General features: G+C 41.3%; 1 protein-coding gene across 4 annotated transcripts in view; it reads left to right on the top strand.

Annotated features, from left to right (window-relative positions):
* Window positions 1-25,124, top strand: part of larp1 (La ribonucleoprotein 1, translational regulator) — a 50,762-nt gene that overhangs the window by 6,530 nt on the left and 19,108 nt on the right. For 3 of the 4 annotated variants that reach the window (XM_071460982.1, XM_071460983.1, XM_071460984.1), the window contains exons 2-4: window positions 14,995-15,059; window positions 16,576-16,641; window positions 22,329-22,400. In XM_071460982.1, coding sequence (XP_071317083.1) covers window positions 14,995-15,059; window positions 16,576-16,641; window positions 22,329-22,400 — 203 coding nt within the window. The remainder of the gene's footprint in view (window positions 1-14,994; window positions 15,060-16,575; window positions 16,642-22,328; window positions 22,401-25,124) is intronic. The other variant, XM_071460985.1, reaches the window with a different exon arrangement.

Raw genomic sequence — 25,124 nt, 5'->3', positions numbered from 1 at the left:
ATGGATCATTTTAATGCTGCCAGGCAATAATGGTTTCAACTGGGCTATCATTGTGTTGGCACTGGTTTTAAAATGAAGCCCAATTATGACACTCAGTGGCACAACTAATTAATTATGGACATAAGAAGGCGGTCATTCACTTTAGAGGTGTGCATGATCCTAAAACTGAGACCGAAACTGGGCTCGTGCCCATGGTGCTGCAGAATTAGCTTTCCCAATTACCTGCATTGCTGTAAGAAGATTCAAGAAGCCTAACTGATTAAGTGAAAATTATAGCCTGACCGATACTGGATTTTTATTGCAGATATGAGTTTAAGAATCAGATGATATGTCTGTCATCTTTTTTACATGATCTTTTTGGGGGGGGGGGGGGGGGGGGGGGGGGGGGGGGGGGTTCTATTCTCTGCGCCTCTGAGAGAAGGACATAATGTCTACAAAAGGTTGTAGAGATAATGTGCTCGTGTACACTGTGTTCAATTTGAGAATTTGAGGTATCAGAAGTGATATCCAGGCCGATTACAGCTTTATTTACAGTCTGTTTTTTTCTTTCTCCTGTTGTGAACAGTGCAGGCTGATATGTTATGCTGTCCTGTAGCTGAGCTGTGACCCTCGGTCAGGGAATCAGGAATGACTGGCTGCTCTGCTAGATAAATAAATGTATGTATAATAATGTATAAATGTATGTTTGGCTCGTTGGTTTAGTATTTGTTAACCATGAGCAGGAACCTTAATTAACCCGTACAAATGCTGCCCTCTGTTTGAAACTGTGGTTAGAAAGGGACTATTGACTGAAATCCCCCTTCTCTTTACACATTACATAACGTGTCTTTAGGCCAGTGGACAGATTAAAACTACAGCTATTGTTCAGTGAAGGGTTGTCTTAAACCTCAGGTAGGGAGTTGAGAATTGTTTTACACCACACCTACAATATTGTGGTAACATTTTAACCCCCCTTTATTTGCCGCTATTAAAACACCGAATAAATGATTTATGACACACTAATATGTAGTTGTGCAAAGATAGGACACCTTTTATACTGTCACAACTTAAGTATCTTTGATATATTGTCATTCATGATCTGCTAATACACCAGCCTCTGCTTATGCATCCCCATCTGACTTATAGTTGACAGACTGACAGATTATTTACATTATAGTGTGTTGTATACTACTTATAAAATAAATAGAGGGGGTTGAAGTGTTGCCATGGTCTCGTTGTTTTTTTTGACATGAACTCACCACTCTGTGTGTGTGGCTTTCTTGACAGCTCTAGACGAAGCTGTGAATTTGAAGTGCTCAGACGTGTGATGTTTTGAAGCAGCTTGGTTATTCCTGCAGGGGCAGCTTCTACCAGGAGGCTGGTGTTTCAGAATTAGCACAGACGCCTCATTTGTCCTCCACATTTGTCCCTGTCCTGTGAATCTTTACCTCTTTGATGGGGCTGTGAAGAGACAGACCCCCACCTTCAGTCATCAGACCCCTCAAGCCTGTTTGTAGCTGGGTTTTTACGAGGTGTCGGGACCTGGCAAAGGTCACGAACCTGGAAGGAGTGCTGATGTGTGAAGAGGTGAAGTGGAACTACTGTTGGAGGAGGGGCTGCTGCTGCAGTGTGTGTGTTGATGTGAGCTCAGCTGACTGGTCATTCTGTGGAAGTGAGGTTGTGTCTTCATGTTTGGAGGATAATGTGAACATTAATATCTTAAGTGCAGTGACTTTCTTTATTTTTTTATGCGCCTGAGCTGTTACATATTTGTCCAATTCAATCACATAATTACCTCCGCCAGGGAGGCCATGTTTTCACCTGTGTTTTTGGTTGTTGTTTCTTTGTTTGTCAGCAGGATTGCTCAGAAAGTACTGAATTGATTTGCACCAAACTTGGTGGGGGGGTGGGTCATGGCCCAGGGAAGAATCCATGAAATTTCCAGTTAAAGGGGCACATAAGGGGATTTTATAAAAACATGTTTCTTAAGGTTTTGCTGATTTTTCTCTGTTTTATCTCAGTGCAAGTTAAATATCTTAAGGTTTTAGACTGTGGGTCAGACAAAACAAAAGCTGCTCACTCTGTCAGATATCAAAGGTCAGAACCTCAGAGCAGATTAACCCAGAGTGGAAATGCTAAGATAAGTAGCAGCCTGGTGTCTTTTCTACTCACTCTACTCCACCTCTGCCTCTCCACGTCACACACCCACTCATCACACACAGACACACACTGTGTCAGCTGTTTCAGATGAGCCCTTGTTCTAAGTTGTCCAGCTGAAGTTGCTTTATCTGCCTCAGGGTTGTGTCTGGACCCGACGATAGAGGCCCATCTCTCAGACTCGGCGGCACAGGCGTTCGCTCAGGGTGTGGATCGTTTGCATCAAGGATGTGTCCAGTCAGTGGCGCATAAAAACTGTGACAACCTGAAGGCCTCAACTCATGAGTCTAGTTTTAAAACATTTTTGAGGAGAGAAGTTTGTGAATTGCTGAGCCGTGACAGAGAAACATGTCACGAATTTGGATAGGGTTAGTATCCACTTCTTGTGGTTTAATGAGCAGTTAGAGGTAACTGGTACTTCTGCTCTTTCATAAAAGAGGAAAATACTCAAAGCTGAAGTGCGTTTAGGTTTGTAGGAAACATGTCACATAGAGCAATGAAAGCCAGGCAGGAAATGATAGCAGCTATTGATTTATAAATGACAAAATCCATCGCTGTTAGACTTCATGTTTGGCTTCCAGGTGCGATACAAGTGTATGCGTTCGCTCCAAACCAGCTGCTATTGCTTTAACAAGATGTATTTTAGTCAGTGAGAACAGCACAAAGCTGCAGCGTCAACTTCTGCCATTTTTCTGTGGTTACAGTTTAGCTCGCCACTGTACACTTCTTCAGAAGCACTTGCCACATTGTCCAGTAGTTTTGAAAACCCCCTCCCTCTCACACAAAGATTCTGGCTAGGGGGGGTTTGTGACTGGATATTCCTGTAACTTTCTGAAACGATCAACCCAACCCTCAGAGTCTGGCAGAGTGTACGGAGGTGAGAAAGTAAACTGGGCTTCTCTTTCTTCATTCATTTTTCTTGTGAAACATTATAAATGTTGGCGTGGCCAACCTGGGACCGTCTCCTCCCACATACCAAGCTGTGTCTTTCTCTAAACTGTCCGGTTTACACACAAGCGCGGCTGTGTTGGTGACGAGAGAGGAAGTCTCTCCCAATACTTGTGTAGATCGTAACTGAATCTCTGTAGTTTTGCTTTTATTGTGAAGCACCAACAGGAAATGCAGTGTATTTGTCATGGTGAGTGGAACTTCATTCAATGCTCTTCTTCAATGACACATGAAGATTTGGTCATAATCAGTGCTCTTATGACAGTGTTAGATGGAGAGCTGAAGAATAAGCATGTCTCAGAAATGGGATAATAGACAAAACATTCTTTATGACATGTGGTACAATTATTTGAAAGAGAAAATTGAGAAAATGCTTTTTTCAAGCATTAGTTTTGTTATGACAAAAGTTCGTTCAAAAAAGTCATGAGTCATTAACATCACACAGTTGTCCTAATGTTTTAGTTCGCAGCAGGACTGGAAGCAGCTGCTCAGTCACAACTCTCAGCCTCACACTGTAGCTGAACAGTGTTTTAATCAATTTGGAAAAAGCTTCTCAGAATAGATTTGAGGATTCACCCAGGAATTTGGATGCAGAGTCAAACGTTAAGGCCTGTGATGTCGGGAGAGATTTGATGTCAGGTGAGGTGTGTTAAGCCCTTTTACTTTCTTGTTACATGATCCCGGGTGTGTGTGTGTGTGTGTGTGTGTGTGTGTGTGTGTGTGTGTGTGTGTGTGTGTGTGTGTATTGATGCTACCAAGTTGTTGCTGCTACCCAGAATACACAGGGAGACGCCTCCCAGCCCTCTACTGCCTGAGCTTTTGACTCGACAAGAGGTGATGTCACCACACTGATCATGTGACGCCGAGGAGAGTATTGTGTGTGTGTGTGTGTGTGTGTGGGGCAGGGAGGCGGGCGGTCTGTGGCGTACGCTCTGTCGTTTCCTCCATATTTGGTTCTTGCAGACAGGCTTCCCTCCTCTGTCGTCACTCTGCCCTGCATGGAGGACCATCAGACTGCAAGCAGCTAGTAGATAAAACTGTGCATTAAGATTCACATTGATTAAAAGTTATTTGACATTTTAACTGTGAGATATGACAGCATTTATAAGGCCATGTCAGTGTGATTATCACACTCCTCATCTAGTAGCTGTTTCCCTGTAATGAGTCAAAATAAAACATCGTAGCTCCTCAGTGCCTTTTAGGGAACTTTGTGTGTCTCAAACTGAGCATTTGCCAGGATTGACACATTGGATGTCTAAGTCCTGGCAGTGTGTTTCATTTCTTTCATCCAGAGGGAAGCTGTAATGTGTTTTGAAACTGAAATGCATGTGTTTATAATCAGGGTGTTTTTTGCTATTAAACCCAGGCTTCTGTGGATGTTGCCACAATTGCCTGGGGAATCCCAGAATCCAACACTTACCTAAATAACTAAATCTTTCAAATACGACACAACTTTAGAATCATGTGACGATACATGTGGGAGAATGGGGGGGGGGACTACTAGACAAAGCCAGCAAAAAGTCATAGCATCTGGTGCAGGACTGGGCCGGTTTCCCAACACTACCACTGTGTTTATCTAAGACTGCAGAGCCGACGTGGCACAAGGTTTATTTATAGGTTCCAACAGCGACATACCCTGTGGGCTTCGGAGCAGGTATTGTCACTGGTGTGTGCTGTAGCACCCATGGGAATTTGTCTTTGGGCTCCACCTGAGCTGTGTGCTATGTCGCAAGTTTCTGGGGGACCGTGAGCTGGGGGCGGTGACAGAAAGAGAATATCTGACAGAGCATTTGAACAATAATACGACGTTAGGTCGATGCAAGTTGAGGTGAATTACCATTAATGTCCCTGCAGCAGTTTCGTCTTAATTTAAATGTAAACAAGCGAGCGAAACATTTAGAAAGTGATCAGATGTGCAGCCCACAGAGCTGAGCGAATTGAACTAATGATATTATGAGACAGAGGGCGAGATGACGGTTAATGTGAACTGGCGGGGGGTTGGTGGTGGCTAATGTTAATGGTAGCCTCTGGCTGTCTGGTGTGCACAGCGGGACACAACAACTGGCCCTGAGTGCTGTGAGGAAAGACAAAGGGAATAAAGACAGCGGGGAGAGGAAGAGGACGGGGAAATGAGAGAAGAGGGGAGGAGCTGACAGAGAGGAGAGGGCGATGATGGACTTGACGGAGAAGAGTCTCTAATGCTAATGTGTGCTGGGTGAAGTGATGATTAGAGAGAAGCAGTTAGCAGAGGGCTCTGGTAGCTGAGGTGTCAAAGGTTGGATGGCAATTTTAAATATTACGTCTCATGTCAACATAAATAAGACTTTTACACAAAAGTCAGGGCAGCAGGTTCATTAGGTCAGATCTGGTAACATTTCTTTCCAAACACAGCACAGAAAATGAAATGGAAATGATTGTTCTCATTGTAGCGCAGAGAAAGAGGTGAAAGAAGCCCTCATACAACCTCAGTAATCATCGGATTTGCAGCACCGCTCTATATAAGATGTGTTTTTTATTATGTCCACCCCTGCATGGTGGAAATTTATATACAGCACTTGAGCAAATTGGAGTTAAAGAGTCAGGTTGCTAATTAAAATTGTTAACTACACACACATTGTCAGTGACTGACTGCCTTAAATGAATCTGGGTTTAGTTTGAAACTGTGACAAAGTGGGTGTGAAGTTGCACTTCTGTGACCGAAGCAGGTGCTGCAGCGTTGGTGTGCACATTGTTCTTGTGTCTGAGTGTCGGGTCGTGTTTCAGGTGCAGCTGATCCAGCTCAATTCTACTGTTTGTTTTGTTCAAAATTGCACTGTGATGCAGTCAAACAAGCTGGTCACATTTGTCACTGACTGGCAAACCCCTCCATGTGAGGGGAGGTGGTTATGTATATTTTTGTCTTTTTTATTTTTTTTGAAAGCTACATTAAAATGTTAAATTTAGTGTTGTATGACTCCACAAAGTGAGTAACATGTTTTGTGTCAGACTTGAGGTTAAGATTTTCTTAGGGAAACCATATTGCCATTAAAATATTTTGTCTCTCTTCCCTGCCTGCGGGAGCTCATCTGACAGTGATGTTTTAGATTTGTTCGCCTTAAAAGCTTCACCATTTCGTATGTTTTGACATTTTAGGCGGTTGTGTACATTCCCTGTTCCCCTGCAGAGCTGCAAATACAGAAGAGCTTTTTGTTTCCATATAAGCCCAGCATGATGTGAGAAGGATGAATGTATTTCCTCTTCTTCTCCTCCTCAGTTTGTTCTTATTCGCCCCTTCACCTCTGGATAAATTAGGCGCGCTCGGTTTGATGAAAGTCATTTCCCTGTTAATGCAAAGACAGCACAATCATCACTCACTCACACACACACACACACACACACACACACCCGACCTATCCTTGAGTTTTAGAGAATATAACACTCTTATCATCGCGCTCGTACAGTTGAGCACATAACGCTTAGATAACAGCCAGCCCTCCCTCCTACCTGTCGACTCACATTGTTCTCAAGGTGCTTTCACACTTGGAGCTCTGTTTCGAACAAATGATCCTTGAAACTGTAAATCCCACGAAAGAAAGACCTTCAGTTAAAATTCAGGGACTAGAAGTTCATTTAGAGCGTTTCTGTGAAAAATTTGTGATACCGGCAAAATGTTTTTCTCTTTTACTCTCGAACACAGTCATGCTCTGTCTTGCAGACTTGTCTGATGGTGGATAAAATGGGAAGAACTTTTGACTCTTCGTCTTGCTTTTTCTAAGTGGCAGTTGGAGGTCAGCTACATAACTTATGTGTCAAACATCAATAACATAACATAGGAAGATCTGATGAATATGATCTGTGCGTGTTTACTGTCTGCTAAAGTGTAATGCACGAGTCTGAAAATTTGGGTCTAACCTGTCAATTCCCCAATATTTTGTGCTTGTGGTGACAGGAAGTAGTAAATGTGCGAGGAACCAAATCTGTGGAAGCTCCTACATACCTTTTTAATTATGCAGCTGTATTTATTAACATCGAGTGTAGCACATTATTCCAGCACTTTGCAGTTGGACATTAAGGCTGTTTTCATATATTAATATATATATATATATATATATATATATATATATATATATATATATATATATATAGTCCTTTCAAAACAAACCAAGCTCAGCCCTATTTAATAGTGTCACTGTGAGTTAACATTGATGTTGCTTTCCAGTGTGAGGGCTTCACTTGTGTTTATGAGCTAAAACTAGATGTGAAATAATGTGAAATGTAACATGAATTTTGGAGCACGTGCGTGAATAACAAGTGTTACCAAATTCAGCCCAAGCTGCCTAATTTTTATTCCAACAAAAAGTTGACAACACAACAATGACACAGTCGCTGTGTTGAACTAATGTTGATAAAATCATGTGATCCACTCTCTAGACAACACTCAAGGACTGAGCGTTCATTGTAACAGCATTCAGTACCATTAATACTGCATATATACACTTTAAATTATTAAATACAAACAGTTTGAAGCAGAAATAATTCAAACCTTGTGTACGATTTTATTCAAATGCATGAAACAAGTATCCTTGTATCCCTTTACTATGGAAAAACACCTTATTGGGTGAATAATCTCATACATTTTTCAGTTTGTAAGCACATGTGCTCCATGGGGAAAAGCAAGCAAGCAGCAGCAGCAGCAGCTTATAGTTTGGCAGATACCCTGAGCCTGGGAGGCTCTTCTCTGACCCGAAACTATCATCTGATATCATCTGATACATGGTGAACACTGAGCAGCCCCGTGAGTGATGCCTTACATGCCCGCACTGGAGGAATCGTAGCCGATGGCTCAGCTGATCAGGAGAACATAGCTGAGCTTGACAAACCTGCCGTTTATCATCGAACAACCATTGATTGTCCGCTGGTTGCAGCAGCAGCTGAACTACAAGATTCAATTAGCAATCACACACAGTTCGACGAAACAGACTCCAGTCTGGCTCGATGCTTGGCTCATGGCCGCTGGTGTTCTCTGTTAGTTTCCAAGTGTCAGGACGTCGCTCCCACAGGCGAAGACAGGTCTCAGTGTTTTGTTTGGATCAATTTTCACACATTTTACCTTGAAATGAGAGGAGCTGAGCGTCATGTTTGTGTCTGGACACAAAAGAGCACCTCACATTTATATGACCTGCTTAAACCTGCATTAAATCATAAAACATAATGGTGTCAAGATGTTAAAATGAAAATGGTGTCAGAGGAAAGTATTGAGATAATACAGAAGCAAGACTAAGTGTTGTGCGGTGTAGGAAATTGGGGAAAAAAGAAACCTTTTTATGTTATTACTATATATGTAAACAGAATTTACTCGGAGGCTGTGTTTGAAAGTCCCCTCTCATGATGACGAGGCTGAAAGACTCAATAAAACCTGATGTAATGTTTCATCATTTGTCCCACTTCCTGTGATTAGGCATTCAAAAAAAGCTCCAGAGGAAATTGTTGCAGGAAAAACCAAAGATAGAGTTGGAGCAATTCAGCACAGTGCGGGAAAGATCTGGTGGTCACACTGTAAATCTGCCACCCGGTTGTGTTGCTGTCGTTTTTGTTAATGCTGCTTGGTAAAAATGCTCTGTCATGCACTGTGGCCAGCAGTGTGACTTTTGAAACTTTCAGACTACTGTTGTTCACACTTTGTGCTCCATCTAAACAGATAAGAGGGGATAAATACAAGAAGAATTTATGTTGATTCCTTGACTTAATTTAGCACAAAGTTGTTGCCCGGGGCCAAAGTTTCTACGTCACGCTGCTGAGAGGAGATCAGGATTTTTCCTTGTTGAATGAAATGTGTGTTTACATGGCCCAAATGTGGCTGTGCGCTCTTGTTAAGACGCTGAACAAATACCTGATCAGCTTTTGCCTGTAATGCCTGCTGACATGTCAGTGGGAGATAAAGTATATTTGAGAAATGATTGGACGATTACCTTTGTTTTCTGTCCTGGTCACAGCAGAAAGTGGCACAGTGAAATTACTGTGTCTTTGAAAATCATTTGTTTCTACGAGCTCAGTGGCTTCTTAGCAAGCCAGCCTGCCAGGCACAACAAACATTTACACATGCAGCAGTTACAGAACAATATTAGCATTTATTTAGAGTCATGTCTCTGGCCGCCTGATAAATAAAAGTTTGAGCTCTGTTTTTAGTCTCCACCACTTCCTGAGGGAAGCTTCTGGCTCTGTAGCTGCTAAATGCTCCACTTTGTTCAGCAGCTGGTCGTTAACTGTTTGTCCGCTGTTTAATGCTGAGCTGGTAGTGCACAGTTTTGTGGCTGAAAACGACGTCATGGGGGGGTGGTGAGATTGAACCAAAACAATGAAGTTTTGGGCTGGGCAGCTGAACAGTGAGCTGAAACTTTATGTAAAGCTGTGTAAAGCCGAGAGAAGCTGTAGATTTAGGTGGTAATTGTCTGTAGTTTCCTCACTCTGAGTAACCACTGTCATAATGTCACGTAGTTTTCACACTATCATTTGGCGTATTGTTATGCCTCCATGCTGGCTGCTTCCCATGAACACGATATCTCAGTAACACCTTGAAGTAATTTCGTTAAATTTGGCACAAACATTCACTTGGACTGATTAGATTTTGGTGGTCAAAGGTTGACGTCATGGTGACCCCACAAAACATGGGTTTTGGCTTTGACTCACCAATTCATACGCTAATCATGACACAATTTATAAAAAATGTCAAAGGTCGACTACACTGTGACATCATAATGTTCTGCAAAGACACTTGTGGCCTTTATTCAGTGCTGTAACTCGGGAAGAGGATATTGTGACCATATTTCCTGCGCTTGTCTGGTTGGTGGAGGAATCCAACCATGAGGCAGTAATTCTAGTTATTGTACAAATATGAATTAGCCACTTTAAATAGAATTAGTTAGTGCAGCAAAGCTAATACTCTACAATAACTTCCTACTCTTTGGACTCTCTGTTCTCCCTCGTCACTGCAATACATACAAATGATCTACTCAGATTAACTGGAAATACGTCCTACATATGCATCTTATTCTAATCTAGGTGATGACGGTCAGATTAACAGAGGATTTTTGGAGTCTACCAGCCACTAGAAGAAACTCCCTGGTCATGATGAAGTGTTACTACTGGTAAAAACTTAGAAAGACGTTGATTCTGGAGACTTGATCCACCATCAGGAAATGTAACTTCAACCCGGATCCTGAGTCTGTGTTGCAACTTTGGTTGAAGAAATAGTCTTGTTTCCATCCGTCATTAGCGATTTTTGGCTGAATGTGTTCATGTGCCACGATTAGGATCAGCAGCAGACTGTTAAAGCAACATTATGTGAGATGCTGAGTTAACCACTGCAAACTGCACTGGGTTTTAAGAAGCTTTTATTTCACAGTATAATGTGGGCAGGTTGAGAGCTTAAGCTGCCAGCTTCACAAAGCAAACATTTCAGTGTTGGATTAGTTCACATGGCCTTTTTATAAAAATACGGTATTGAATCAAAAACAGCCGCTTCGGTACAAGATGTGCAAAACTGTTGGAGTTGGATGAAACTCCGAATCAAAATTCAATTCAATGCCTTTCTATTAACATAAAAATTGACCTGAGTGACACTCCAGAGTGACTTTATTTAAAGTAAATGGAGACAGATTGTGTGAGTTTGAGATTTCAGTTACGACCTGTTAAAAGGAAGCGTAACTCTGCACCGGCTGCTCTGTTGTCTCTGGGGAAAGTTTGCAAATAACTTGATGAATAAATATTTACTTACTTAATATTTAACTGTACTTTTCTGTCTCTGAGCCTCAGCCACTTCATTTTTCACACAATTGTCTCAGTTCCTTTCTCATATTCAGTCACTGTGTCAGCTCAGTGTGAGGATTAGGGAGAAAAAAAATTAAGACTTCATATTAAGTTGCATTTAACAGTGTGTTTAGTGCTTGTTTTTTGCTACCTAGTTACATTTGGAAAATAGAAACCATGCTGGAGTACAGTGTAGTCATGTTCACTGATCATCATACTGTACTGCTACTGACAAGGTCCCTCGGGCTGTCGTGGGCTCAGGTGTCATGGTTGTTGGGTTTGATCTCCTCTTTTATTCTTCTTGACATGTTTTACCGTGATCCTAAAAAATCAAGTTTTGGAGAAATCATCTGTGTCGACAAAGCCTCTGTTGAAAATACCCAGACACATGACTGGGACACAGTTCAGTGAATGAAATGAAGCAAAGGTCAGGAGTGTCGTGTCAGGAAGATTGAGTTCAATATCACTGTTTCTCAATCTTCTAACTTAAAGCTGAGCAAACAATTAAAGTTTAAAGTTCAGAAATCATGCAATGTGACGTCAGTAAACGATACACGTCCATTTCGGGGACACCAAAGGGTCCAGGTCCAGGTTTCAGCCTCCATTGTAAGGTTTGGTATCAAGAACGGGCTCTGATTTGGAAGTGACTCTACATTTCAGAGTCTGCTCCTAGGTTCCTGCTCCTGTTGTTGGGTCCACATCTGTGTGTTGCTGTTAAGGAGACAGTTTTGTCTCTTGATGAGCTCTGACTTGATTGTGTTCATGGGGAACATTTTCCATCCAGCAGCTGCACCTGCTTCCTTCAGAGCCTTATTTTCCCACATGTTGTCTTTACGATGCTTCTCTCTGCATTACTGACTCCTCAGTGTGGCTGCACAGTCGTGCACAGTTTTTGCCTGAAGAATCGTAAGACCAGCTTGCAGTACACAGTAGATGCTGTGCTTGCATCAGTCTCCCTCATTGGTCCTTGTGCTCTTTCGCAGGACTTCTCAGCAAGGTTGAAAAAGAAAAGGCTGCGGTCCTCTGGCCATAAAAAGTTCAGGATTCTTCTATAAAGTATGACAGGACAATTACGACTTTGGTATTTCACTTGACAGTTGTTGCGACTTTGATTTAATACTCAGCTGGTTTGGCTTCCTTCAGATTGTTCAAACTCCAGTCAAATTTACTCAAGAAATTAACTTTCTGCCGAGCAGTTAGCCAGCCTGAATTTGATGAACTGTTGAACACAAACATGAGCTGATGAGGAAACTCTGATGTGAACACACTGCGGTCGAGTTCTGCTCCAGACCCACAGTTCAAGTTCTTTGTAGCCTCTTTTAAACAGAGAATGGGTTTTATTGCTCTTAAGAAGACCCTTCATTACGCCCCGTTTACGCTGACCAAATAAAAGCCACCACAGCGTGTGACTTTTAGATAGCACGCCAGCGTTCAATCATCAGAGGTGTGACGTGTAACACAACAGAGTCGGCGTCTGTCTCTCCATGCCGGCTCTCCCTTTCACACAGATGTCGATGTGGCTCTGTGGATACCTCCACTGGTGGCTTAAAGGCGGGACAACAATGACCCCCCCCCCCCCCCCCCCCCCCCCCATTGTGTGTTTGTACCTTTTATCCAGAACAGGGGGCGGAGTAAATGCGCATCATTCCCACCTTGAACAAGCTTTGTCAAAGGGCTTGTGTGTTGTGCAAATACAAAAGATGCAAAAAGGTGCTCAGTCTCCTGTGTTTCATCATCCCGTGTTTTAGTGGAAGTATTCCCTTTCATGTTTTGGCTCCCTTCTGTGTTTGCTGTGATTATTATTTGACCAGTCAAATGTTCAGGACTCCTTCAGGCAGACGGGTTTGTTGTAAGGCTGCATCAATATTTATTCATCAGTTATTTATTTTGATTAATTGTTTAGTCCATAAAACGATTGTAAATTCCTGCCGTGTAAAGTGACCAAGATATTCAATTTATAATCCTATAAGACTGAGAAAAGCAGCAGATGTTCACTTCTGAGAACCAACAAATGCTTTGAGTTTTTTTTTCTTGATAAATGACCTAAACAGTTAGAATAATTATCAAAGTTGTTGCAGATAGTTGATCAGTTTTCAATCAGATAATCTTTGATCTTTTTCTAAGTGAAACTGTCAGACATTGTCTCATTCCAGCTTCTCGGTTTGATGCTTTTTCTTTCTCACTTGATGGTAAACTAAATATTCACTGGACAAAACAACAACAGACTGTGAGAAATTATAACACACAGTTGGTTAAATATCTGGTGAGTGGTTGTACGATGGGATTCGGAGGATTTATATGTATCATAATATCTGTCACTTGCTAAATTTGGTTGATATGCCTGGTTTGCCGTACCAAACTCCTCTCAAATATCTTGTCTTATAAGATTTTTTGCACTCATGAATACATGCCGACACCCACGTCTGTAATGAAGCCCTGGTACGCTGCAGCTCATGGTGTTGTTAAAGATGTAAACTGTCACAGGATTTTATTCCCCCCTCTCTTTCTCCTTCTGGCGCTGTCCCTCGACATGACTGTCCTTAAGGAGCTTACTGAGATTTGCTCTTTAGTGTAAACGGCTCGTCAAAGTCCCTGTGAGCCGCTCTCACTCCTTCATATCACTGCGTGTGGTGACACTGCAGCCAAAGACCGCACAGAGGAAGATCTCTGACTTTAGGACACAAATACAGGTCAGCACGGTGAAGCGAACCTCGCCGCTCTGCTGGTATGTTTTCTGAATATTCATGAGCAGGTCTTGTTTTCATGAGGAAAGCTATATTTTCATGTTTACTCCAGTTCAGTCTCTTTCAGCTTCACTGAAGCCAAACAAAACAGAACAAAGATTCATCTGTGTGGATATATCTTTGCATGGCATATTTGATTTATGCAATTAGTTCTAATTTATTGATGGTTATTGACTTGGTTTTGTTGTGTTGGGATCAGCTGCTTTTTAATGTGTTTTTTATGGTGTGGACCTTTCTGTTATTATTCTATTTAATGTTTTAGCTTATTTGGACATTTGTAATGTGTGCAAGATTAGCAGCTGCTCTGTCAGAAGCTCATGTGGATCCAGTAAAGTCAACAACAGTAAAACAAACAAACCAGGCTCAGGAGTTAAGAGGTGGCTGCCAAATTATACATAAACATAAATATGCTGGGAGCAGATATGAAGAATAATTTAATTTTTCAGTTTTATTTTAGTGCTAAAATAATTAGTCAAGTCATCAGTCATTGAATTCCCAGAAAGTTGATCAACTAAAAACATTTTCTGTTCCCATCCCGTCAAACGTCTGTCTCTCTTTTGCATCATTGTAAGTGGATGATCTTTCAGTTTTGGACCGTTGGGCAAATAAAACAACAATTTGAAGACGTCATCTTGGAGGCTGGGAAACTGTGATGGGCTTTTTACATTAATGCCTGGTATTTTATAGACTAGATAATTGATAAATTGCTCAAAGTCACTTTTGAAGAGAACTGCTGGATCAACATTATTTAATTGTGTCAGCCATAAGACAACAAGATAACTTCCTCAGTGTCTGCAGTTCTGTCTGCGCTGTTGTGTTTCTGCCATCATGAGTTTCCCAGTGTGTGTGTCTGTTCTGTCTGTGATGCTGCAGGTTGACCTGCTCCTCCACCTGGTTTCACTCTCCTCTCACTCCACCTCTCTCCAGGTTGAATCGATGTGCTCCGGGTCTGATCATGTATTCCAGTGGGGTTGTGTTTTGTTGTGTTCTGTTGAAACAAGTTGTTATTGTTGCTCTACCTGGTTACAGCAGTGACAAGGCAGAAAAATGATCTTAATGTTTTTTAGTTTATTTGGAAATAATGTCACAGCTGAGACCTGCGGAAAAAGCCAAATGAAATCAGATGATTTATGGAGAGGCTACCTGCCACAGGTAGATAAGACACGTAATGGAAAAGTTAATGAAAACAGACGAATAAATAAATAAATGGAGACAAGCAAGTCAGTGAATGTGGGAAGAACTGAGGCAGAAAAACAAACTCTTCTGATTATTAGCACAAGAAAGAAAAACCACAGCCTGCTTTTGCAATGGTGTTTAGATGCTCTGTGTTCATGTATGCAGAGCCAGTTGTAACGCCGACCATCTTGATGTGTTTCCACAGAGTCGACCGGCCCCGCTAAGGTGGTGCGAGCAGGCAACCCACCCAAGGCCAGACGTGGAGGAAAGGTAATATCTGTGTTAGCGTGTGTGTCTGCACATGATGTGGTCATTAATGCTCAGTATCATAAGCTCTAAGAGTACCAGCATGGCCTCTTTTGGTAGTCAACAGCCACCGAGTAAATCAAAGTAAAGAAAGTAACTGCTGCAGTGTGAATTTACAGCTTCAGCCGGCTGATAGATTTGTTTAGGATGAATACTGTGGACAGAATAAACTACAAACATGATTAACTAAGGGAAAACAGTTCTCTAGTTTGTGCATCTGCCCTGTTTACAGTCTAATATAAAAAGAAATGAACCCGATGTAGCTCAGAGTATCAGTTACGCCGTCTTTCAGAGCATTTGTAACATCAGTGGGTTAACATGTTTGTACCAAGACTTATTTTTGGCTCAGTCACAGTTGACTATTGTGTTTATTTTCAGTTGAGGTGATAATCGGTCATAGTTACTGCATTGAAAACCACAGCTTATTGTTTTAACTTTTCAGTTTTTGTGTTCTACAGACAAGTGAGCTATAACAGGTTAGACAGTAAAATACCAGGCTGCTGGTAGGCAGATACTTCCCTCTGTTTCCAGTCTTTATGCCAAGCTAACTGTTTTCTTGCTGTAGCTTTTAACTTAATAGTCAGATATAAGAGTGGTCTGAAATCATGCTTTTAAACTGAAACTAATCCAAATGTTCAGCTTCACAGTTACTTGCTGTATATCAACATCTGGACTTTTTCATTCCTGCTGATGTTCAGCATGAAGAACATCATCTTATTGCTGCTAATGCACCGAAACACAATGATTATAAGTTGAGAAAACAGCCTTTTATTTTATGTAATTATAAACCATAAACTCTGGGCCGATTCAAAAAGAAGGTGGTCATTAGACAGCTCAGTGAAGGTATGTGCGGTCAGAGCGCCGGTGTTTATCTGTCATGCCTCAAGCAGTGTGTAGTATCCTCCCCTCACACTTTGTGGAATGCAAATGTGAGCTCCTGGTGAGCCAATCGCCCGGCAGATAAAGCAAACACGCTCTCCTCAAAGCATTTCATTCACAACTTCATACCTTTGATGACCGTCTCTGCTCTAGTACTCTGGGGCAGTTAACCACACCTTAACCGCAAACTTTTATTACACTCTGAGGCAACTGCAGTGTTGGCAGGGACAAGAGACAGAAAGTGACAAACTACAGGCAACACATGGCTGAATCAGGGGGAAAAGCAGAGTAAGGCTGTGGACAGTAGGGAAGTTAGAGAAACAGTGATGATGACAAAGTGTCTTTTTTCAGATTTCTGTGCAGGATTTTACAGCTTCTACAGCAAAATGTCAAGAAAACATCTCTCAGTTTAATAGGATGTTTATTTGTTTTTGGTTTTCAGGGATAGATAAAAACGCAAAGACATGCAGCAGTGTGTATAGACACACACACACACACACACACACATATAAGCATGTATTAAAGTGCTAGAAAGAGTCACCTCACTGTGGTTGCCAGATACCTGTGACAGTCCTGCTCATTTTTTGAACTTGTTGCTCAGGTTGGAGATTTTGGCGACACAAACAGCTGGCCAACTCCAGGGGAGATCGCGACTAAAGACATGCAGGTAGGTGGTATTGTTATTGAAGTGTTCTCTATTACTCTATTATTTCATATTTTCATATTATACAGTACCAGTCAAAAGTTTGGACACATTTTCTCATACACTTCAATGCCAAAGTGTGTCCAAACCTTTGAGCGGTACCGTATATTATATTCACATAGTGCAGCTACAGTGGAACCAACCTGATTTCCATACATGTACAATAGGCTGTGGTGAGACTGAGGAAATGTGTCTCTGTAATAAACATCATGTGCTCCAGTATCAGACTTGTATTTTTATCTTTCTCTCAGCTTGTCAGGCCACAGATTGTTTGCAGTGGCTGGTAACAGCTGTTTCATTTCACAACAATTTAATGTACCACAGAGATATAAAAACCAAGGCTTTCAACCAGAAGAGTTGTGTAGTTGGACTCTTGTAGCAGTACTTTAGATTTCTATCCATAAGAGAGATCGGACCCTATGGGCAAAGTAATAGAACCTCTGGACCTCGTACAGTAGGGACTTATTGTTTTTCTTGTAACGAAGGCGGACATGGTGTCCTGGTTAATGAGTGTGATTTTAAATTAAGACCTTGTGACTAAAAATCCTTTGGGATGGACGAGTGAAACAGAATCTGTGGGCGAGGTGAGGGATTTAAATGAGATCCTTTAGATTTGGTTGGATCGCTCAAAGTGGGCGCAGCACAGAGCTGTGGAGGACTGCTCCTTTCCATCCGCACCTTCCTCACCTGTGTTGTTGGATCAGGAAGAGGAGAACAAGGGGGGGGATTACAGATCTTAACCACACACTGTTGGAAATGTTGCCAGCTGACACACCCGTCGCCACACACACACACACCTCTGACACATGATGTTGCTCTGCGAACTACTGTGTCCCTTGAGCTGACAGTCGAGCAGTTTTGTGCACTGGGCGGGGTTGGCTGATCACCCTAAAGCCCATTTGATTGGATAAATGTATGTACCCGGCCCCGGGATTGAGTTGGCTCATCATGGGGGGGGGTTTAAGATATAAACACAGGTAGGACACGCATGTATTTTTTTTTTTTTAAATTTCACTGTTTCTTTAAGTGATGAGAAAACAGGAACCAGTATCAGTCACGTCTCCGCAGGACCTCATGTGATGGTAACACCAGAGCTAAAGCACAGTGACCATAACAAAATCAAATATGATGATGCTTTCGAGTTGTTACCTCAGTGATTATGTGACTTGTGATTGACCAGGTGTTTTCATACAGTGTTGAGTTTGAATAACAGCTGTGGTCGTATGATTTAAGGGAAAAATACTAACTACTTGATACGAACAGTTACCAGCAGGTAGAGGCAGACAGGCCTTAGTTTCAGTCTCTGTTACTCTGGTTGGACTAAATTAAAAAAGCTCAAAAGGTTGATCAAACACAGCAGAGTCAATCATGGGGGATGGTGTTGATCCAAAAGAGCATCTTAGTAGCATCAAGTCTCAACTTATTTTATTTACCAACCAATCAGAAGGAGCCGTTCAGCCCGTCCTGCTACACTTTGCAGTTGTGGATGTGTCTCGTTCTCTACAATAGGTATTTTGGTGGCTGTGGCTGTAATTACACAGCAGCTAAACAGCACGTCCAGACAGAGCAGTCTGCATCTGCTGGCCCAACTTTGCGTCCTTGGGACTGCATGTTTCTTTTTTTAAGTGCTAGGGTTAGTCCAGGCTCGCAACCAATGCCAGGACCTCTTGGACACTGTGGAGACAAAAGAAAGATGGCTGACCTCAAAGCAGGCAACAGGCAAAATGTTCCCACTCGGAAATCAGTCCTCTTTTTAGTGGCCATGTGAATGTTTAAAAGACAATCAGTCCTTAAGAAGAATTCAGAAATTGAGAAAAATCCTGTCTCAGACCTGAGGGACTTTAACATAGTAATCATTTCAGTGAAATGGAGATCTTGAATTAAAGAAACTCTAAATTATCCAATCAGAGGACCACTGAAATGGTCTCAATTTTCTAATGAGACCCAACCAGCTCTCGATTCAGGCTTCATTATGAATACACTGTTAACTAGTCTGAGGCCTACACATCTACACCTGTCCCAGCCCAGCTCATTTGTTCATAGAATCTGTTGCTGAAATATTTAATTAATGGATTAACAACTATATCAATGGTTGTAATGTCACAAATTCGAATATTTGCTGCTATTCTGAAAGCGATAATGCAAATTTTCCAAAAATATTGAACAGCGAAGATGGGAGAAATTAGAAGTGTTCCCATCCCTAGACATTTAACTGATCGGATGCATACGAGCTCTACTCTAGTGTAAACTGGCTCAGCTCAGGTGTCCATAGCACCCTCAACCGTAAAGCCGAGATATAGAGTCCCTCCCCTCTATACTTAACCTTTATGTCTTTACAGCTGTTGGTCCCACAGGGGATGCATCTAATTTGTTTCCTCTTACAGTAACAGTCGTAGTCACTCACCCCCAGGAGACGTTTTCTATTTCTGATCTCTGGATGATAGTGTGACACCAGAAGAGCGACCCCGGTAACCTGCCCTATTTTAGGCAGCCAGGTCTCTAGAACATGAGGGAGGGTGTGTGTCCCCGAGCAGGAAAATGTGGGTCGCATCATCAGAGCCAGGAATAACCGGTGGGTCCGGTGGCAGAAATCAAGGGTGGGAGGGGCGGAGTTTGGAGACGGTGGCTAAGCCCTGGGAAGGGATGTCCTTTTAGGGATCCCCTCTTCAATAAAGCACCCCTGGATCTGTGCTGCTGCTATTCTTAGGGGGCCGGAGTTCACTGTCCATCACGTAACATTTAAAGCTGTAAATCAGTCACTGAGCTCCAGAGATCGTGGACACTGTGACATAGACAGTGACCTTTTGATGAAGGCAGAGTTTTGATGGCAGGTTTGTGCTGTAGAGTGTGATGATGTGGTTAAAGTTGAACTCAGGATTATTTCATGCAGTAATCTGTCCTGTCGTAAAGATTCTTACATTTATCTGAGGTGACTTGTATGGATCTGCATTACTGGCTTTTCTCCATACATATATATACACACACACACACACACACACACACACACACACACACACACACACACACACACACTCTTATAGTGTTATAGTATAAATATTATAGTTAGTTAAGCTAGTAAAGCTATTTACAATTAGTCCATTGACAGGAAACTAATTGGTAACTATTTTAATAATCTATTAATTGTTCAGTTCATATTTTCAGAGAGGGGACATGTTTCTTGTCTCTAGCTCCAGTTTCTCCAACGTGAAGAGTTTCTGCTTTTCTGTTTTCTGTTGTTGTAAGAATGTTGTGCGTATCTATGGGTTTTGGACTGTGAGTGGGACACCATTGATTAATCTGCTGATTATTATCTTGATGAACTGATCAGTTGTTTGAAACCACACCCATCCGTTTCCTCAAGACGAAGATGGTAATGTCATCAGATGCTTTGTTTAGTCTGCTGAACGGTCCAAACTCCACAGATACTCAGTTAACTCCTCCATTAGGACGAGAAACTGCAACAGATTTTCACATTTGAGAAGCTGAGAGCAGTGAATTTTTGGCATTTTTTTGTCTAAAGATAACTGGGACTATTAATTGTTCTTTTAAATAGTTGCTGATTTAATTTTCTGTCAATCGACTAATCGAGTAATTGTTGCATCTCTAAATAAGTTTAATCGCAGCGTTGTAGCGTTTCTCTATATTTTCTGTTTCTCTTTTCTCTCAACAAAAATAGTTTCCCCTTTTTTTTAAGTAATATGATATAACTCTAACAACCCTATTTATAAGCTGAAGTTCCAGTTCTCCAGTGGAAGAGATAAGAGGGAAAACCCACAGTAAAAATAAATTCCAGTTCATCTGGAGATAATCTGAGGTCTGAGTCTGAGTTAGACCCAACAAACAATTAAAATCCAGCATTTACAGTCTTTTTAGTATAAAAGTCCCTCTTGCTGCAGCCTCACATTAGTTTAATCTGAATTTAAGGAGACAGTTAGAAAGGGATCACTTCACAGCCAGCATGGACAGAGTGATCAACCCACATCTGTCGATGTAGATACTGACATTAAGAGAGACTTGGAAATTCAAACCTATTCCAACCCTTATTTATTTAACTCTTTAGTTAAACACAACTAACACATATGACCAGTAGTCTTCCTATATATCACCCCAGTTTGTTGTCAGTGTAGTGTTTCTCATGTTGGTTGGAGCCATGTTCAGGATTTTTTTTTTTTATTGTGAAAGGGAGTTTAACAGAAGCTGCATCCTGTGGTGAAGAAGAATGAATCAGCATCCTTGTGATCTCAGCATTACTGTCTACATTTTCACAGCCGTTACACCACACGTCTTTATTGATTCAGAAAACACACTCCTCTACTCGCACCTGATCTCTGAACACAGTCGCCTACTCTAACGTTCGATTCCATCATGGCACACTTCTCTGTCCTTGCTAAAAATAATTGCCTCTTATTCCCATCTGTGCAGAATGCAAAGCAATAAACACAAAAAAATGCAGTCCTGCCCTGATGTAATGACACAGCATTAGCCATTTAGCCAGTGAAATGATACTGGATGTACTTTATAAAACCCAGAGGGAGCTCAGTGGAGTGTAGCTGCAGCAGATGCTTCTTATTATCCACAGCTTGTGCGGCGTTCACTTGGCATTTTCATTGTGTTTGATGGCAACAGGAAGAAGCATAATGCCCTCGTGTTGTTTGAGCAGAGCAACACAACGCAGACGAGCTTTTAAAGCGGCAATAATTGCGTTTTTAACAAGCATAACAAGCAAAAAACAACCAAATAAACAAACAAACAAACATGAGTTCATGGACTGATCAGTAAAATCTGTCTAATTTAAAATAGAATATCACTCATGATAAATACAATAATTATGATAGATATGTTTTCAGTATTGATGAAGAGGGCAGCATTGGGACAATTTTTCTGAACAGTATTTTTAATGGCCTCCTCCTTGCTGCCACAAAGATATTTAGGAGGAAGGTATCCTCTTTACTTTACTGTCAGGAGTATGTCCAAGATGGAGAGATGTGAATGTTGACTGACACTGAAACCCAGGTTCTTTGAGAGGACTTTTGCTACTTGCTTCTAGACAGACTGAATAGTGGGGCAAGACATGAGCAGGATCAACATACCCTCCAGCAGAATAACCGACAGCCAGTTTGTTTAGACTTCTGTTTGGGAGTGATTGAAAAAGCAAATCAAGTTTTTCCAACTGAAGTTCCTCCACTTCCGGGAGTTGGTGGAGGACAACTGTATTTCCCAGACATGCAGCCACATGTCTTAAGTAATTTCCATATTCTGCTCTTTTTCCCATCATTGTTTCACACAGTCTGTAGTGTGATATCATGCCATGGTATATAACCTTTCATGAGTTATAAACATCAATACATATATTAACAAACAGTTGGCTCTCTTAAATTAGAGCATTTTGCCTTTTTACAAAAACGGTCACAAAGCTGTAAATACCTGTAAAAATCCATCCCACCCAACCCATGTGTCTGACAGAGGTTATCAGATCTATTAACCTACCCTTTCTTTTAACATTGACTCATGTTCATTCTCTGTTTAGCATTAGAGCGTGTTGTATGTTTTCTGAATTGTGTGTGTGTGTGTGTGTGTGTGTGTGTGTGTGTTTTCACATCATGGTCCACCTCATTGTCTCCTCTAAACTGCTCTTCCCTCCCTCTGTTCAGATCGAGGCAGTGACACGGACCGTGTCCTGCCCGCCGACTGTCAGGCAGGTCAGAGACTCATGGAGATCCACTGTAAGTTCAACCTGCAGCCCATGAACCCTGCAGCCTGCCTACCTGCTGACATCCAGTCACTGCATCTGAATTGTGACGCCACTAATAATTCAAACATTTTAAACATTCCTGCACCACACAAAGAGAAAAGCTGGGACAAAGCTACACACTATAAACCAGAAAAACTTCTAAATTGACTCTCAGCAATGAACAACATCAGTCTCTGAGATGCTGATGGTTATAGATCCACCACTCTGCTTTAATTTTATCATATGCCATTTGCATACACATAAGTAATGTCTAGTCAATCAGCATCTGTTTTATTGAGAGAACATAAAATGTGAACTGAAGCAGACTTTCTGGTGTTGCTTCAGCAGCTCAGACAAACCATGATTTCTTGCTGTGGCTAAACAGCTGGCTGGTTGTTGCCACAGTGTGAGAAAAATACTGAGAAACCCAGAGAAATACTAGAAGTCAAACTTTCCTTCAAAGTAAAGGCCTTCAAAGTAAAAGCAGCATGTGTAATATTAATCTACGTTTTTTGCATGGCGTTTGTACATCACAAGACTAATGTAATGAGGATGACACTTTCTTCTATTAATACTCGACTGAGGAGACTCAGTTTGTTATGAAAAGAAGGAAATGGATGACCAAGTTACAGACTACACTCGCATTCCAGCAATAAGTGATGCACACAGTGCCTTTCTCTTACTCACGGGATAAACTCAGAAAGACTGTTGACAGCATATCAAATCTATAAGGTAGATATAATTATAATGTTACAGTATTTTTGATCATGTTTATTTTTTAAGATATGAGAATAATTTAAGACAATGAATCAATTGAGAATATCCAAAAAATAGCACAAAGCTACAGATGTACCACCTGTAACCATCAGCATCTCAGAGGTTGACATTTTTCATTGCTTATACCACAATGTCCAGCCCACAGTGACGAGCTTCTCACTGAGTTAACTAAAGTTAACTAACTTAAAAACAAACTGAAATTTGAATTCTCTGCACTTTTTGTGTATGAAATACTGACAATATTGATACTATAACTATGGTGCATACTTCAAAAGAGAGTAAAACAGTTTTTTTTTTTTTTTACATAGTTGTGGGAGCAGTGTCTAAGTCTTGAGCCTCTTGGATGGGGGCGTTTCCCATGACAACATCATTTATGAGCTGATGCAAGGAGGCGAGCCATCAAATTCTAACACATACTGTATAAACCACAAATTATCTATCAGCCATTAGTGATCTAAACTTCCTGTTCCTTTACCATAGTCAGCATCTAGAAGAGAGTCCAGGACTTGTTTTCTTGTGGTCCTTGATGTAAAGACTGCATATGATACAGGGGTTCAGGAGCACATCCATACAATAAGTACCGAATGTGTCATCAATAATAAAATCACTCCAAATCAAAAGATTGTGAAAGACAAGCCACTGTTTAGCTGAATAAAACTACATTGTTGGTACTGAACCTCAGCAAGCACAAGTCAGCAACACCAGCTAAAGTAGAGGATGGTTTTAATTTGTTACTCTTAAGTTACAACACTGGAGTCTGTCATCATAAGCAAGACTGCAGCTCTGTCCGTTTAATCCTCCTCCTCCTCCTTTTCCTTCACCTCCCTTTGAAAATGTAAGGTTTCAGAACGCATCTAAAGAAGGTTTGGAGAATTTAGAAAATTCTAAGTAACATCAAAGATTGAGAGATTAAACAAAAAAAGGGGGAAAAAAAGTTTGCTTTTGGCAGTCTAAAAGTGCTAGTGTCAGTATCAGTGGTTTTGGGTTAAAGCTGCTGATTGCTCGTATTCACTTTCCCTTCATTTGAAGATCTACATGCAAAATGTATACGTTGGCTGCACCTTGGACCGCTTGGCTACTGATAAAGTTACTGAACCAGTATTTAGACCACAGAATACCAAACCGCAATGTCTGATTTAATTTTTTTAGACTTTGTGCAATTTCAATAAGAACAGTAACAAGCATTTAGGCTCTTTCCATAACGGCCCTGTCATGCCTGAAAAAAAAAAAAGCCATAATGGACATTTACATAACTGCCACCTATGGGTGAATGACAAGAAGCCATTTCTTTAACAGACCCAACCCACCCAGTAGTATTGCACATTCCATGTCTGCAGGGCTTAAAAGTTTCATCATCTACATATTTGGCAGAAGCAGTATTGAGAATAACAGGAGTAAAGTACATAAATAAAATCTAATAAATAAAATGTAATTATAGGTTCTGCAGACAGTTTTAAGCCATGGTGGATCCTCCTTCAAATCTTATGTCAAGTATTACACAACATTGAACGACCTGTCTTAAACCTGCAAGCAACCAAAAGCAATGAGAGCAAGGATGAGAACCACTGCAGCCTGTGATAAATACAAATGTCATTTCTCTGCCAGTCTAATCAGTCATTTTATAACAGGTATATTTTATAAAGGTTATTGCTCATTTGCAAGTTCTTTTTTTTTTTTCCAAGACCCCGCTGATTACAGAATTGTTTGTGCCTCCTTTGTTGTTTGATGTTTGGTGAGACTCACTGTTAACAAAGTTGTTCAGAACTACAGTGCATGTTTGAAGTGGGTCTTTGAGTTCAGTGTGATTAGATAAATCGTCAGTGTGATCCTTTGAAAGGCCGAGTGTGGATGTGTGTACATGGGCAGAATGGTTTGCGTTACGGATCGTGTCGTACCTCCAGTTATTCGCTCGACTTAACACAAACGCTTTTGCATGACT

Source organism: Trachinotus anak, unplaced genomic scaffold, assembly GCF_046630095.1.
Source record: "Trachinotus anak isolate AG129_WGS33_773 ecotype Australia unplaced genomic scaffold, CSIRO_AGI_Tana_v1 ptg000024l, whole genome shotgun sequence".
In the NCBI taxonomy this organism is placed as follows: Eukaryota; Metazoa; Chordata; class Actinopteri; order Carangiformes; family Carangidae; genus Trachinotus; species Trachinotus anak.
Note: the sequence above shows the minus strand (reverse complement) of the source record. Positions and strands in the feature narration are given on the sequence as shown.